The sequence below is a fragment of the Eschrichtius robustus genome, chromosome 19 (genome assembly GCF_028021215.1).
Source record: "Eschrichtius robustus isolate mEscRob2 chromosome 19, mEscRob2.pri, whole genome shotgun sequence".
Lineage (NCBI taxonomy): Eukaryota > Metazoa > Chordata > Mammalia > Artiodactyla > Eschrichtiidae > Eschrichtius > Eschrichtius robustus.
The window spans coordinates 59903115-59916481 of record NC_090842.1 but is presented as its reverse complement, the minus strand read 5'-3'; the positions used below and the strand labels follow the sequence as shown (position 1 = coordinate 59916481).

Genomic DNA, 13367 nt, shown 5'->3' with positions numbered 1-13367 from the left:
GAACATCTAGGGCTGCCGGCGACGGGCTCGTGTCTGTTCTCCTCGGGCCACAGGCGACCGGGCAGAGGAATGACCTCTGGACCCGTGTGCCAGGTCCACCACCCTGAGAAGCTGGACCTGAAGCTGGAAGGTATTTGGGGGCTGCTTCCTCTGAAGAGAGGAAAGGGGAAGTGGGATCATACACGAGATGGCCAGCTGTGGCAGACACAGGAGCACGGGCGCGCGCGCGCCAAGAAGGGGCCTGCCTGTCCCGCCCCTCCTCTGGGGCCCATCCACACATGCCCCAGCAGATGTTCCGCAGCCAGGACCCGCCTGGGCCCTGCCCTCCCCGTCTCTGTGCCAGAACTCCCGCAGGGGGAGCTCAGGATCAGCACAAGCAGAGAGCAGGCCAGTGGGGAACCCAGCTCTGGTTTATTAGAAAAGGTGTGAGCAGACTTGCACCGACAGGAGCAGCCCTCCCCACCCCTGCCCGCCCCCCGCCCACCCTCACCCCACACCCGCGCCTCCCCCACCCTGGGCTGTAGTGCCTCTCAGGGCGCCGGACAGCAGGGTCTCCAAGCCCTGGCTGCTCCCCACCCCAGCTCCCTGATAGATTTATTGCACTTAAGAAAAAGAAAGCTCTGATCCTCTGATCTCCCCCACCCACCCCAGCCCAGGCCCTCACCCTGCCTGGGGCTGCTCTACAAATTCCAACCACCACCATCACTCACCGCCCCTCCCAAGCCATGCCTCCTGCCTGGTCCTGTGCCCGGGGCCACCAGGGGACCATCCCGCCACCACCTAGGACTCCTGCCCTTGAGGGGGCAAGCCTGGCCAAATGGAGCCCTGGGGAAAGGTGCCCGGCCCTGTGGCCGGGATCAACTCCTCCGCCCCGTCCTCCTCCCATCCACCCCCAGCCCAGTCTTCGAGTGTCGACACATAAATAGAAGTGCTTAAGTCAGGGCGGGGAGGGCCACTCCCTGTAGCTCCTGCACCCCGTGTAGTGTTGCTGTGGGGGGCAGGGGTCCCCAGGAAGGCCCCCCACCCCCTGGGGTCCCAGGCCTCAGGAAGGCTGGGGGTGAGGGTGAGCAGATTCTCATGGCTCTGGCCTCAGCTCTTCAAAGACGGACGGGAAGAAGGGAACTTAGGGAGAAGAGATCGCAGGGGGGCACCTGTCAGAGCCAGGAGCTCCATCGCCAGCTCCCCAGCTCCCTGGGCCCCAGGCCCTCACCGCACCTAAAGTGTCACAGTGTCTCCTGCCCAGATTCCTGACTGGCTTCCAGAAGCAGCTCCTCGAGCTCCTTCTCGTTCTTAGGGCAGCTCAGCTCTGCGCGGGAAGAAGGGTGGGCGGCCTCCAGTCAGGCGGGTGGGTCGGGGGGTACCAGCCCTGCCTGAGCTAGACCCGCAGGGTAGCACAGGCCCAGGTACCGATGAGACCATCAGACTCAAGAGTCAACAGATCTTGCGTGCCCCGCCCCCAAGGAGCTCCCAGGGATGCAAGGGAAGTAAGGCGGGGAAGGGCCATTTTAAAGAGGGGGAAACTGAGGCACACCAACAAGCAGGTGCTTGGCCGGGGTCACACGCAGCACACAGGGGCCCTAGTCACCTGGCCCCAGAGGTCCTCTCACCGTGTTCCAGGCCACAGCTGCCCACCTTGGCCTCGGGCCCTGGGGGCGGCTCCGGGGGCAGTGCGAGAGCGAACTCGGGCTTCAGGCCGTTGGGCAGCGGTAGCCCTGACTGGGGCGGCTCCGGCTGTGGCTGAGGCTCAGACGATCCTGGGTCCCGAGTGTTGACGGCCTCGGCTGGCGTCCGGGCAGGTGAGGTGGGCAGGAAGGACGAGGCAGGTGGCGATGGAGGACAAGGAGGGGCAGGTGGGGAAGGAGAGGCGGGTGGCACGGGAGGCTCTGCCCTCTCGGGTGGACTCTCCACCCGGGTCACCACAAACACTTTGTGGCCCCGGCCCGGGCTGGACACGGAAATGCGCTGCTCAGTGGGGGAGGAGGGGCAGCCTGGGGGGCTCCTGTCCCCAGGGGCCAGGGAGTCCGTGGGGGGCACCAGGGCGGGGCAGGGGGCCTCAGCCCTCTCCCCATCCTCCTCCTCCCCCTCGTCCCCCTCGGAGTCTGAGTCTGAGTCTGAGTCCGGCCCGGCGCCGGGGCCGGGGGCCCCGTTCTCCTGCGCCCCGCTGGCGGGCCCCTCCCCGGGCCCGGGGTCGTCTGGCTGGGGCTCGGTGACGGTGATCTCGGGCATGGAGGCCGACAGCTGCAGGCGCTGCTCCTTCTCCTCCCGCTCCCGTGCCAGCACGAAGTTGCGCTTGCAGCCGTTCTGGATCTCAGCAAGCAGCGCCTTCTGCGTCTCGATGAAGCTCTTCACCTGCGGGCAGAGTGGGCCTGGCTCGGGCTCTGGGTGGCCCGCCCCCAGCGGGTCCTGGGGCCGCCCCGGGCCAGCCAGCCGCCCCCCACCACCACCACCTGCCCGCAGGGAAGAGCGCACTCACCGCCTCCTTCTTGGGCTCGCGGTCAAGGTCCAGGCGCAGCAGAGAGTGGTTCACCTTGAGGGCCAACGACAGTGCCATGAGCCCGCCCGTCTTGATCTCGTTCTCCCGAAGGTCCAGTCTCAGGAGGCGGGGGCTCTCGGCGATGAACTCCGCCACCGCCACCGCGCCTGGGAGGGGGACCGCAGGGGCTGGCCACGGGCCCACACCCGGCTGGCCGCCCCCCGGCCTGGCCGCCCTGCCTCCCGCACCCGGCCCCGCGCCCTACCCTCGCACGTGAGCTTGGTGGAGGCCAGGCCGAGGCGCAGCACGCTGCGGTTGCCGATGAGGCCGTTCTTGAGGTTCCGCACGCCCTCGTTCCCGATGGGGTTGTGGCCCAGGTTCAGCGTCTCCAGGCTGTGTGTGTGCGGCTGGAGGGAGCGGCGCACGAGAGCCAGGAAAGGCCCAGGAGGCCAGTCAGGAACGAGGCAAACACACACGCCCTCTCCTCGGCAGCACCCCCCAGTCCGAACGCCGGCATGTTCCTGCTTCGGGCCGAATCCCTCCTGTACTCAGAAGTCTCCCAAGAGCCAGCTGCCCTGTCCACTCCTCAGCCCTCCGAGCGTCCAGCCAGGCCCCTGTCCCCACAGCCCCGGGCCCAGCCTCCGCCCTCGCCGGCATCCCGAGTTCTCTGGGCACAGGCCTGACCGTGGATAATTCTTAACCTGGGTCTGAGTCTTTGTACCCTGTGGGCTGGCTTTAAATACCGCATAATGAAAAGATTTAAGACTTACTGATGGCTTCCAGAAATGCTAACTTTCTATGCAAAACATTTTCACCTCGTACAAAGCGTTGTACTGGGCTATGGTGCTGGATGCAGAGAGACAATGAAAGAAGGGCTACTTTCCTCAAGGGAAAGAGGGTGCAGAAGCTGAAGCAAAGACCAAACGGGGCTGGAGGAAGAGAGCAGGTTCCTGAACTGGCAGGGTGAGCGACACTGGGAGCCGCGACAGCCGGAAGGTGATGAGAGCCGGGGGTGGGAGAGGTGCGGGACCGGACCGCGCTGCCCACCCCGCCCCTCTCCAGCCGACTCACCAGCGTCATGCCCAGAAAGGCCATGCCCGTGTGCGTGAGCTGGTTGTTCCACAGCACCAGCGTCGCCAGCCCCTTCCTCTGCTCCTTGAGGCCCTCGCAGATGTAGGCCAGACCTGGGGAGGCCCGTGGGCAAGTCCTGTCTGTGGTCGGGGGATCTCCCCGGGGGACACTGGCCCGGGAGCCACCCCGCCAAGCGCTCAGAAGCCCCTGCCCCAGCCTGCCCGGCCCCACAGGCTCTGGCCCTGACACCTCCTGCTACTGCCCCCCTGCCTTGGGCCTGGCACACACGGCTCCCCGACCCCTGGGCCGGGAACGTTCCTCCTCTGGACACCCTGATGAAGGCCTCCGCCATCTGTTTCAGATCTCTGCTCAAATCTCCCCCTCTCATGGGACAATCCCGGCCAGCCGAACCTCAGCAGACAGCTCAGCCCGCCATCACTGCTTTATTTTTCTCCAGAGCACATTTCACCATCCGACAGACTCAGCATTCCATTAACGTGTCTTGGCTTTGTCTCTCCTGAGGGCAGAGACCCCTGCCGCACTCACGGCTGTGAACCCAGAGCCGACAGGCCCCAAGCGTGGGAGGTGCTCAGTACACGTGGGTCCGGGCCCAGCTGCCCCGGAGGAGGGCACTGGCCCCACTGTCCCACTCTGCACCCCCTCCCGCAACCCTGTCTTCACACTGAGGCCAGGGGACGCTGCTCGACGGTGAACAGGGATGAAATCAAATTCCTCCTGCTGACGAGGCCTTGCTGATTAACTCCCTCTTCGCTTCTCACTCACCTCCTGGCTCACCAGGGCTCTTCCCCCCAGATATCTAATATCTAAGCTCTTTCCCACCTCAGGGCCTTTGCACTTGCTATTCCCTCTGCCTGGATTCTCTGCCTAGGCTTTTAAAACGGCTGGTTCCACCCCAGCCTCCTCATTACTGCCCAGAGGCCCCTTCCTGCACACCTTAAACAGCTTGACCCTTTATCCCGACATCCTTGTTTCCTCCAGGGCACTTTCCCCAGATTGAATTATTTCAATTATCTGCTCAATACCCCACCTCATCCTGAAGGCAGAGCTGAGCTGTTCCCTCCTCCAGGATTCCTCCCTGATCCCCAGACCGGGTCAGACACCTGCCCTGGGCTCCCACAGCCCAGCCCGGTCTGAGGCGTCACCACGAGGGCAGGGCCGGGACTGCCTCGGCCACTACTGTGCTTCTAGCACCACGAGCACCCGGCTGGGCACACAGTGGGTGCTGGGCAACTGGAGTTGGGTGGGGGCGCGCGGACCTCGCACACACCTGAGTCCAGTACGTGGTTGTTACGGAGGTCCAGGATCTGCAGGGAGCAGTTGAACTTGAGCAGGTTGCCCAGCTGGGCCGAGTCCTGCAGGCCGTTGAGCTTGTTGTCGGCCAGGTACAGCTCCCGCAGAGTCATGTTCATCTTCAAGGCCGTGGCTGGGGGAAAAGGGGAGGGTGCTGTGACTGGCCAGGCCCAGGGGACCCGGCCAACAGCCCGAGCCCACCAGCACACCGCCCTGGGGCTCACCGAGCAGCATGAGGGGCCGCCCTGACAGGCTGGCATTCTCCAGGTGTAGCACCGCCAGGCTGCTGCGGATGCGCAGGGCGCGCGCCACGAAGGGCGCCGCGTGGTCCAGCAGGGGCGTGTTGCGGGCGTCCAGGTACTGCAGGCAGCTTGTCTGCATGGCAGGTGCGGGGCTGGGTCAGGCTGGCCCCGGCCCTCCCCGCTCCGAGGGACCTCCCGCCCCACGTCCCAGTATCCCCGTGGGCAGCAGGGCCAGCTGGTTTTATGGCTGGGGACACTGGCTGGTGAGGGAAGGCCCAGCCCGGGGCCGCGGGGGTGAGCGAGGCAGTGCTGGTGACAGCTGAGCTCGCTGACTCCTGTGTGGCAGAGACGCCCCGTATGTGAGTGAAACGGGAATGGTGACCACAGCCGCCTCCAAGGGACACGTTACGGGCAAGTGGAGGAGGAGGGGAAATGCCAGAAGGGAGAGAAGGGGTCGGGGTAGGCCTGCAGCAGGGTGCCTCTTGGCACTGCTTTCTCACTGGCCTGGAAGCTGGGGCCCAGCACCCTCTGACGGCTCGTGGACCCAGGCCCTACAGGTTGGGGGCCCTGGAGAGGGAATGGGTGGGGGGCACCCACCTTGCGCATCATGTGGGCAGCGGCCTGCCAGCCCCGGGTGCCGATGTGCTTGTTGAAGGAGATGTTGAGGTGGGTGGCCGACTCATAGTACTCGATCATGTCGAAGAGGGCTGAGGCACCCTGGGCAGAGACAGCGGGGCTCAGCCTCAGGGTGCAGCTGCCCGGGGAAGCCAGGAGGTAGGGGCTGAGCGACTGGGGACGGGAGAGCCCTGATGCTGCTCTGGCACCTCTGGGTTCCGGCAACCAACCCTTCCCCTGTCCTGCTGCAGCCGGTCTGCTTCCTCTTACTCGCCCCCCAGAGCGGTCTAAGTGATGTGCTCCGTGACCAGGACAGGCCTCTGCCGTCCCTGGGCCTCAGGTCTCCAGGAGCCCTCCCCCGGGCTCCTGGTGGCCTCCGGACCTGGGGAGGTGAGGACACCTGGGCATAAACAGGGAGGCTGCTTTCAGAATGTTTCTTAAACTCCCCTGCAGGCACTGTGATTCTCAGCGGGCGGGGAGGGGTGGGGGGCACGCGTTCCTGGAAAGGCTCCTTCCTGGTGGTCACACACCTCCCTCCGGCTTGGCTCCCCAAGTCTCTCCCTTGCTTACAAAGCCCCTGCCTTTGGGGTGGGTCTGTGAAACCCTTCTCTGGGCCTCACACACAGTCCAACATCCCCCGCTCACTCTGGCCACAGTGGACATCTCCCCAGTCTTGTCCCTCAAGAGGCCCCGCCCAGCCTTGGTCCAAGGGGGTTCCCTCCCGCTGCCATGCCCTCCCCCCAAACCTCTAAGAGACAGGGAGCTCAGGGAGTGGCTATGGGCAGTGGCAGGCTGCTCACATCTTCGTCCAGGTTCGTCTGCTCCAGATCCAAGACCTTGAACTGCAGCCTCTTGAAGACCTCTTCCAGGGCCTCGCAGGTCTTGTAGTCGAGCTTCTCACCTGGGACGATACGGAGCGCCGTGTGCGTGCACATCTACGTGTCCCCTTGTGCGCGCACACTTGCGTGTGGGGTGAAGGGCTGGGTGGAAACACGGGCTCCGGGCCAAGCAGGGGAGGAAAGGTCCTCTGCCCCTCCTCCCGCACCTCCCCACGGCTCGCAGCACCTGCCTCACCTCAGGAAGGGCGCCCACACCTCCCTGCCCGCTAGCCAAGGGCCCCCCGGCCCCATCCAGACACACACCTTTCAGGTCCAGACAGTCAATACGGTGCCCGAGGTCCGTGAACTCCTGGGAAAGCAGAGTGGACGGTGGTTAAGGCAGGAGGACACCTGCAGGCGCCAGGCTGGACCTCCCTGAGAGTGGGGCAGCCGGGGCTCTGAAACAAGCAACCTTGGAACATTCTGGAATGACCCATCCAGAGGCAAGGCACTGAGGCAGTGCTTGACCAGCACGACCAGGCTGGACAGGTGGCAGGAAAGGCACCTGTGAGACGGCTGGGGGCGAGCAGGCCAGACGTACAGTAACACCCTAGTCATATAAAAACGGAAACTGCCCTTGCGTCTGTGTACCTCTAGATAGTGACTCGTTCTCTATTTATAAAAGCACAGAAAGTCCAGGGGACGAAAACCCCAAGCTGTCACCAGCGGGGACTCCTGGGGAATGGGACTTGGGCAAGAAGTGAGAAACAGGTTTTGCTTTTTGTATCTGTAGTATTTTAACTTTTTTTAAAGTCAGAGAATATACATTACTTTTGTCATTCAGACTTTTAAATTTTGTATACGTGGCTTTTCCCCTGGGGAAGAGAACTGCTTTGGGGAGTGAAAGATTCTTGACAAGTAATTTCCTACTTCACAGAATTCTGTACTGCTTAAATATTCAGGAAGAGCCCGATTACTTTTACAGTTGGAAAGAGGATTTCCAGAGACATATTTACAGTCCCCTGGCTGGCCGGCCAGGCTGGGGAGGGGGAGTGCTCTGTACACCCTCTCTTGCTCAGGGTGGACACCACAGGCCCAGAGGGTGCTGGGGGGCGGGGTGAGGGCAGCTTCACCCCAGGGACTGCCCCCCAGTACCCCACACGCCCCCAGCACGCGGCATACCTGGAGCTGCCTGAGGAGCTTGGGGATCTGCCTGCAGTTTAGCTTCTGGCAGGCCTGCTTGTAGGCACCAAGGACCTCATCCACGGTCACATTCTGGGCTGCAGGCAGAGAGGACCCGGGCCTGTGACTTTCCACACCCTGGGCCTCTTTCCCCCACTCCCGCCCACTGGCCTGTGCCATCGCCCCTTCCCCCTCAACCTCCATGATAAACCTTCCTTCCAACAACCCACCGAGCTCAGTCCTGCCGCTGAGGTGCCTCGCTGTGACTGCTGCTCTGGGGAGGTGTCCCCGGACGCCCCCAAACCAAGTCAGCGCCACCCTCCCCACCTCCCCAACACCTTCACGTGAACATTACACAACTACTATCACGCCATGTTTCTACTTGTCAGCTGTCTCCCCCTCTAGACTGCGAGTCCCAGAAGGGCAGGGCTGGGGCTGTCTTGGTCACCACTGTGTCCCCAACACCATCCAGCAGAGGGCCAGGCCCAGAGCAGGTGTTTTGATTTGTGGTTTTTTTTTTTTTGAACGAGAGAATGAATCCACACTTTGACCTTATAAGGAAGTGGAGGTCAGAAAAGCGAAGCACCTTGCCCAAGGCCACACAGCTGCTAAGTGGTGGAGCCGGAACTCAGCTCTTAACTGAGATGCCACGTGGCTTCTCAAACTCCCCGCTCCCTCAACAGCGAAATATTCCTGGACGGTACTCAGGACGGGGCTTCCTGTCCCAGGGATACGGCAGCGGTCAGAGTCCCTGACACGGCCCTGGTGCCCCATGGTTACAGGCAGTGGCTCCCAAAATGAACACGGGGATGCAGCCCAAACCCAACAACTGCACAGCCCTGTCCTCGGGAAGCTCAGGGCCTGCCGCCACGTGGAAGGTAAGGCTGGCCTTTGTCTGCACAGGTTTGCCTTTTCTGGGCATTTCACAAAAATGGTGGTAAACAGTATGTGACCTTTGGTGGCCAGCTTCTTTCTGGAACATAACAATTTTGAGTTTCGGTCCCTTTGTAGTGCTATGTAGTAACCGTCGGATGTATGCATTTTGTTTATCCATTCGCCAGGTGAAAAGATATTTGTATTCTTTTCAGTTTTTGGCTATCAGAGCTTGGATTTTGTGCTGGGGCAACCAGGAGAGCAGGAAGAAAAGGCTCTGAGCAGGGAAGGGACAGGGTAAGGCCTGGGAATAGAAAGCTCTCAGGGCCAGCAGAATGGAGAGGGCACAGGAGTGGCAGGGCGGGCAGGGGATGGGCCAGCGGGAGCCCCTCCTGAGCTTCTGGGCAAGCATCTCTGAGGGAATGCTCCCTCCGGCCACTGCTCTGGCCGGGGGCCGTATGCCCCGACCTCATCAAGCAGCACCCTGTCTTCTCGGCGAGGAAACCAAGGTCCAGGGAAGGAAAGCTGCCTCCCTGGGGTCAGGCAGCTGGTAAAAGGCAGAGTCAAACATTTGCTCCAGAACTCTCTCCACTGTGTTGGGTGGGGTTGCTGGAAGAAAGAAGCCGACAGCGGCCCCAGGCTTCCCAGAGGTCACTCAGGCCCGGTCCTCTGCCCCTCTCTTCCTCCTTGGGTGGAAGCAGGCGGGGTGGAGCCTGGGTGAAGCTAGAGGTGATCAGCAGCCTTCCCCGGTGTCAGCTGCCCCCCTGCAGGCCTAGCAAGGGAGCTCTCTGACGTGCAATCACGTGCCTGGTGGCTCCCAGCTCTTGGGGGCGGGGGGGGTGGGGTGGGGTGGGGTGGGGGTGGGGTGGGGAACAGGAGCTGGCCTGCAGCTGCCTCAGGGAATCCAGCCAAGCAGGGGCCACTGACCCCCAGGGGGTCCATGAACTTGAGTGGGGAAAAACTGCCTTTTTATTTGCACTAACTGAACTGAAATGAAATTCAGCATTTCCTTCTTAGTAACATAGCACAAAAAAGAGAGAAAAAAGAAATATTGTTTAGCAGACCCTAAGACTCTGTCCTCAATAGAAATGGCAGATGTTTTCACATCACATAACAGTTATTGCAGATTCTGAATGCTCATCACTACTTCGTTCGTCATTCGAGCTGCTGCTATACCCTGTTATTTCATGTGTGTCAACGAGGAAGGGCGTAATTACTAGATCATGATTTTTTAAATATTTAATAAACTGTATTTTAACTGGTATCCTTTGTAATCCTACTTTTTGCCTTTAAAAATCATTACTCCAAGAAAGGGTACACTGGTTTTATCAGATGGCCAAAGGGCAAAAACTGCTCCCCTAGACACGCTCCCTTCAATAAAGGCCCCCAGGCCAAGGTGGGGTTGGCCTGCTCATGTCAGATGGGGATGAAGTAGGGACTGGCTACACGTGGGGTCATCACTAGGAGTTCTCGGTGTCCCAGACCAGGGGTCCCCAACTCCCGGGCCGCGGAACGGTACCGTTCCGCGGCCTGTTTAGGAACTGGGCCGCATAACAGGAGGTGAGTGGCGGGCGAGCGAGTGAAGCTTCATCTGCTGCTCCCCATCACCCGCGTTACTGCCTGAACCATAACCCCCACCCTCTCCACCTCCGGTTCGCGGAAAAACTGTCTTCCATGAAACCAGTCCCTGGTACCAAAAAGGCTGGGGACTGCTGTCCTAGACAGTCTACAGGGAATAAGAGCCCTAAGCAATCTCTCAAACTGCAGTTGGTCCTTTAGATGTTTAGCTCTGACATCCCTTCCTCCAGGAAGCCCTCCCTGACCGCCTAGGACTTTCAGCTCCTGAAGTCCCCTGGGATCCTGCTCAGTGGGTCGGTCTTTGTTCTGATGAGCCTCCTGCTGAGTTCAAGGCCCAGGGTCTCTGACCTTGCCACCTCCACACCAGCCACAGGTACCATCCAGCCACCCCTTCAGCCAGGCGCCCATGGGGTTTGGATGCAGGCACAGCCTCACACAAGGTCACAGCCAGGGCTCGGGGAGGCTGCATCTGTCCACTCACGTACAGCAGGGGAAGCTGAGAGCAGGGGGTAGGAAAGATGGACATACTCAGAGACGTGGGGGTCCAAGGCCCAGAGCACCTGGAGACAAGAATGACAAGTGCATCTTGTCACTTTCCTCTGATGCTGAGACACATGTTCAAGCTGGGGACAGCACTGGGGAAAGACACTGAAGAAACAGAAGCGGGGGTTCAGTCCGTGCACTGTGGCGTGGGCTCGGCAGCCTGCAGGCACCCCAACCCTGTCTCGATTTCCCCAACAGCATCACGAGCACGTCCCCAGGCCTGGCCCGTCACCAGTGGGCACACGCGAGTGTCAGGTGGGTCGGGAAGAACCTCATAGTAATCATTACGTATGTGTGTTTCATTCATATACTACGAAAAAAGAACTATCACATCAAAACCAGCAATTTGCATACACTGTCACTTGAAAATGAATGAGATGAAACATATTCAAATTTTTTAAACGAACCAATTAAAAAAAAAAATAGTAAGGAGACGGCAGTACAGGTGGTTCGGGGAAATAACATGGAGCATTGAGACAGCACTTCCGCTGTGCCAGGTGCCACCCAAGCACTTTATAAGCTGGCAGGGCTGGCCCAGGCCGGCTGGCTCAGCCCCGGCCGCCACACACTTGTTCATTTGTGATGTTGTGACGAAATCATCAAGACCTCTACCTCGGGTCATCCGCCCTCGACTTGTCCAGCCTTAAGCAAACCACACAGGCTGCGGCGAGTCAACGGGCCGCTCTCCCAGGCCGCGGCAGCTCCGAAGCATGGGGCCCGGGCCTCCAGGCTGCAGCTCGGCACCCACAGACATGCATGTGTGCCCGGTCTACCCCGAGGACTCAGCGGGCGGGCAGTGAGCTGGGGAGGAGGAGGGCCGCTCATGCGGTGCGCTGGCTGGACACTAGGGGTGGGCCGGGCTGAGAGGCCCGAGTCGGAGCTCTGGGGCCAGGTTCCGGAGGGCGGGGTTGCAAAGTGGTGAGGGCCCCGCTCCAGCCCGAAGTCAGGGGGCTTGGGTCCTGGCTCCTCCCTCCCGTACTCCGCGAGCTCGACCTCGGGAAGGCCCTCCCCGGGCAGCATCTCACGCTGCCCACCGGAGACGGGGCATCTCGCAGCATGGTTGAGAGCACGGGCTCCGGAGCCAGAGCGCCTGGGGCCGAATCCTGGCTCCCAACTTAAACTCTGTGACTCCGAGCAAAGCGATTTGACCTCTGTGCCTCAATCACCTCACCCCGAAAACGGGGCTGAGTGTGAGTCCTCCCAGGGTAAGTGTGGTGACTGAGTTAGCACAAGTCCATCCCTCAGACCAGGGCTTAGCACACGCCCATAAGTGCTCACCGAAGGCCGGCCATCACTGTCGTGCTGTGTCCCCCACTGGAAGGCAGGGACCCAGAACAGACTTGCCAAAGCACCTGTCCAGAGACGGAATGGTTGGCGAGACCAGGAGGACACGTGGGTGTGCGAGGCGGACACGTACGTGAGTGTGTGTTCCCTCAGCTCCCAAGGCCACGGCTCCGAAGGTCCGACTTACGCAGGGGCTGGTTTAAGCGGCTGTCAGAGAGGAGGGGCGGTGACGTGAGGGGCGCGCAGCCCCGTGTGCCGGGGATGGGATGTGCAGAGGTCACGGCTTTGAATAAGAGGACCTGCGTTCCAATCCTTGTCCTGGTGAGGCTGTGATAAACGTTCTCAACAACCTCTTTCCCTCTCTGAAAGGGACATCGGTAGGGTCTCAGGAGATAAGGGACGTGAGGGCACCCGCCAAGTAGCTGCCCAGTGCAGGGCCTGACTCAACAGGAGACAGAGCGGGAGAAAAAGATGACGATGGTGGTGGCCGTGGTCACCACTTCCAGGTATCGGGCACTTACCCTGTGTTAAGACACCACTCTGAGCACTTTCTGTGCACAGTTTCATTCAGCCAGCTGCGCGATCCTGTGAAACTGGCAGTTATATCTCCATTTCGTAATAAGGGGAAGCAAGCTCAGAGAGGGCAAGCCGTCTGTCCAAGGTCACGGAGCCAGCAGCGGCAGCACTGGAACGCACACCCAGACCTGCCTTGCTCTGTAACTGGAACACAGCTTCATTCTCACATTACCTTGGCAGGCCTGAGCGGGAGGCAGGGGCCGGGGCCAAGACGAAGGTTTGAGCCCTGGGGAGGGACGCTGCTGTGTGCAGCGGGCGCCGGTCTCCCAGGAAGAGGCTGTGGGGCAAGCAGAGACTGCTCCCCCTCCCACCCGCCCTCACAGAGGGACAGACAGAAGGAAACCCAAGGCCAGGCATCAGGTGACAGGGAGAAAAGTCTGTCTCTCCTTTGCACACAGGTGCAACGGCACCCACAAGATGCAAGGACAGTCTGGGCACCAGAGGGCGATGGCTCAGGCCACCCCTGCCAGGCTGGAGCTGGTACTCATCCAAGTGGGAGTCAAAAACCAGGAAGCAACAGTGGGGGGTGGGGACGGACTGGGGACAAGGGGGTAGGGGGCCAACTCTCACTGCTGGGGCTTCAACAGCTAGTCGGAGACACGCATGAGACAGATAACAAATACAGCGGTGGGCAGTGGCCCCTGGGAGGGGAGGTGTGACAGGGTGGGAACAGGCTTGGCAGGATCCCAGGCACCAGGAGGCCAGCGCGCAGGAGGCGGAGGCGGGAGGCGACGGGGACACGGCCTCAGGAAGGACTTTGCTCTCAGCGCGAGACAGGGGCCACCGGGGCTGGTGCAGAGC

The 13367-nt window shown here is 61.2% G+C and overlaps 1 protein-coding gene across 2 annotated transcripts in view; it reads right to left on the bottom strand.

Moving 5' to 3' along the window:
• Positions 1-513: 513 nt before the first annotated feature.
• PPP1R37 (protein phosphatase 1 regulatory subunit 37) overlaps positions 514-13367 on the bottom strand; it is a 40942-nt gene continuing 28088 nt past the window's right edge. The window contains exons 2-13 of one of the 2 annotated variants that reach the window (XM_068528975.1): positions 7713-7810; positions 6855-6900; positions 6513-6613; positions 5695-5814; positions 5080-5230; positions 4833-4988; positions 3545-3657; positions 2739-2880; positions 2474-2640; positions 1608-2349; positions 1216-1306; positions 514-1122 (exon numbers count right to left, since the gene is read on the bottom strand). In XM_068528975.1, coding sequence (XP_068385076.1) covers positions 1224-1306; positions 1608-2349; positions 2474-2640; positions 2739-2880; positions 3545-3657; positions 4833-4988; positions 5080-5230; positions 5695-5814; positions 6513-6613; positions 6855-6900; positions 7713-7810 — 1919 coding nt within the window. In that variant the 3' untranslated portion in view covers positions 514-1122; positions 1216-1223. Of the gene's footprint in view, positions 1307-1607; positions 2350-2473; positions 2641-2738; positions 2881-3544; positions 3658-4832; positions 4989-5079; positions 5231-5694; positions 5815-6512; positions 6614-6854; positions 6901-7712; positions 7811-13367 lie in introns of both variants that reach the window. The other variant, XM_068528974.1, reaches the window with a different exon arrangement.